This window comes from Brassica oleracea, chromosome C1 (assembly GCF_000695525.1).
Source record: "Brassica oleracea var. oleracea cultivar TO1000 chromosome C1, BOL, whole genome shotgun sequence".
Taxonomy (NCBI): Eukaryota; Viridiplantae; Streptophyta; class Magnoliopsida; order Brassicales; family Brassicaceae; genus Brassica; species Brassica oleracea.
The window spans coordinates 35,613,848-35,616,497 of record NC_027748.1 but is presented as its reverse complement, the minus strand read 5'-3'; the positions used below and the strand labels follow the sequence as shown (position 1 = coordinate 35,616,497).

Sequence of the window (2,650 nt, the reverse complement as noted above, 5' to 3'; positions counted from 1 at the left end):
CCGGTAAAGAAGAGGTTCACTGCGGCTGAGAAGGGGAAGCATAAAGAGTCGGAACTACCACCAGCCAATACCCCGGCAGCTGAGAAGGAGAGGGAACCAACTGTTGGAACCAATTCGCCAGGACCAGAACAACCAGCTGAGGCTGTCCGCCCGATCCCAGAGCCTGTTCCTGCTCGCGAATACACTCCTAAAGTCCCTTACCCTATTCCAGCAAAAGCTACTCGTAAGGACCGAGCGGAGATGAAGGGCAGAAAGATGCTGGAGGACCTAACCGTCCGACTCCCCTTGATGGATGCGATCCAAATGATGCCCTCCATGCGCAGCTTTATGATGGGATTGATCTCAGAAAAAATATCAGAGGATAGCGAATTCATGACTGTCTCTAAGGAGTGCAGCGCAGTGCTTCAGAACAGGCAGATAGAGAAGCAAGGAGACCCTGGCAAGTTCGTCCTCTCTATCCAGATTGGGAAGACAGTTTTCTCATGCTCCCTGGTTGATCTGGGATCCAGCGTAAACCTCATGCCCTACTCTGTAGCACGACGTCTGGGATACACGCTTTTCAAACCAACTAGAATGTCCTTGGTGTTCGTGGATAGATCAGTTAAGTCCCCGGTTGGTATTCTAGAGGTTCTCCAAGTAAAAGTCGGGAACACCTCTGTTCCAGCAGACTTCGTAGTTCTAGAGCTGGAAGAGGAATCCAAAGATCCTCTCATTTTAGGAAGGCCGTTCCTATGTACAGTTAGAGCCATCATTGATGTGCGGCAAGGGAAGATTGATCTCTATCTGGGAGATAGAGTCATGCAGTTCGAGATGGATGAGCTGCTGAAGAAGCCTATGCTGGATGAACAGACCTTCGAGGTGGATGAAGGGATTGATCTGCTGCAACCTCGTGACGGGATGATCGAGTAGATTCTTACAGAAGATCCACTTGAGCTTGCACTAGTAAGAGCTGAGGCCGAGCAGAGTGTCGAGAACATTGACGCAGACGGGTATGCTAAGATGCCTGACTCTGCAAGGAGTATGGGAAGAATGGTGGCGAGTCTAAGTCTGGGGGAAGAAAGCAACAAGGACGAAAACACTCCAACTGGAGCGACCCGTTTACTGAACTCGTCGAACCTACCTGATGATCCGTGGAGCGAGTTAAAGGCTCCCAATGTTGAGCTAAAACCCCTTCCCAACGGGCTCATATACGCTTTCTTAGGTCTGAATTCCACTTACCATGTCATTGTGAACGCTGAACTCAAAAATGTGGAAACTGCACTGCTTTGTGTAAGCTTAGGAAGTATCATAAGGCATTAGGATATTCACTAGCTGACATACCTGGCATCTCACCTGATTTATGCATGCATAGAATACACCAGGAAGATGAATCAATGACTTCTGTTGAACATGAGAGGAGGTTAAACCAGAATCTAAAAGATGTTGTTAAGAAAGAGATAATGAAACTTCTTGAAGCGGGTGTGATCTATGCCATATCTGGTAGTAAGTGGGTTAGCCCTGTTCATGTAGTACCTAAGAAAGGTGGGATCACTGTTATCACAAATGAAAAGAATGAATTGATCCATACTAGAACAGTGACAGGACATCGCATGTGCATTGATTTCAGAAAATTAAATGCAGCCACTAGAAAGGATCACTTTCCACTTCCCTTCATTGATCAAATGCTTGAGAGATTGGCTAACCACCCATATTACTGCTTTTTAGATAGTTATTCAGGTTTCTTTCAGATCCCTATCTATCCAGACGATCAGGAGAAGACGACGTTCACATGCCCATACGGCACATACGCATACATGAGAATGCCATTCGGCCTGTGCAATGCGCCAGCAACATTTCAGCGCTGCATGATGTCGATCTTTACTGACCTGATTGAAAACATTATGGAGGTTTTTATGGACAATTTCAGTGTCCATGGAAGCTCTTTTAGTGTCTGTTTGTCAAACTTGTGCAAGGTACTCAAAAGGTGTGAGGAGAAACATCTGGTGCTAAATTGGGAGAAATGCCACTTCATGGTTAGAGATGGGATTGTTCTAGGACATAAGATCTCTGAGAAATGCAATGAGGTAGATAAGACAAAGGTCGAGGTGATGATGAGCTTGCAGCCACCAACAACTATGAAAGGTATCAAAAACTTCTTGGGTCACACAGGGTTTTACAGGAGGTTCATCCAGGACTTCTCAAAAATAGCGAGACCACTCACCAGACTGCTCTGCTAGGAGATCAAGTTTGATTTCGACAGCGAGTGCTTAGCTGCATTCCATACGATCAAAGGAGCTCTAGTCAGCGCACCTGTTGTACAACCGCCAGACTGGGATCTCCCTTTTGAGATCATGACTGATGCTAGCGATTTTGCAGTTGGAGCAGTCCTTGGGCAGCGCAAGGACAAGAAACTTCATGTGATCTATTACGCAAGCAAAACCATGGATGAAGCTCAATGCAGATTCACTACGACTGAGAAGGAACTTCTGGCTATTGTTTTTGCATTCGAAAAGTTCAGATCCTACCTGGTGGGATCAAAGGTGATTGTGCACACAGACAATACTGCTCTTAAGTACTTGCTCACAAAGAAGGATGCAAAACCGAGGTTGTTGAGGTGGATTCTTCTTCTCCAAGAATTTGATCTCGAGATAAAATACAAAAAGGGAGTCGG

At 46.0% G+C, this 2,650-nt stretch overlaps 2 protein-coding genes across 2 annotated transcripts in view; both read left to right on the top strand.

The window, feature by feature from the left end:
• The window catches only part of LOC106338536, a 1,876-nt gene extending 967 nt beyond the window's left edge, over positions 1-909 (top strand). The window contains exon 4 of the mRNA XM_013777493.1: positions 10-909. Coding sequence (XP_013632947.1) covers positions 10-909 — 900 coding nt within the window. The remainder of the gene's footprint in view (positions 1-9) is intronic.
• Positions 910-2,330: 1,421 nt separating this feature from the next.
• Positions 2,331-2,650, top strand: part of LOC106338524 — a 1,277-nt gene continuing 957 nt past the window's right edge. Inside the window, exon 1 of the mRNA XM_013777483.1 lies at positions 2,331-2,584. Coding sequence (XP_013632937.1) covers positions 2,331-2,584 — 254 coding nt within the window. The remainder of the gene's footprint in view (positions 2,585-2,650) is intronic.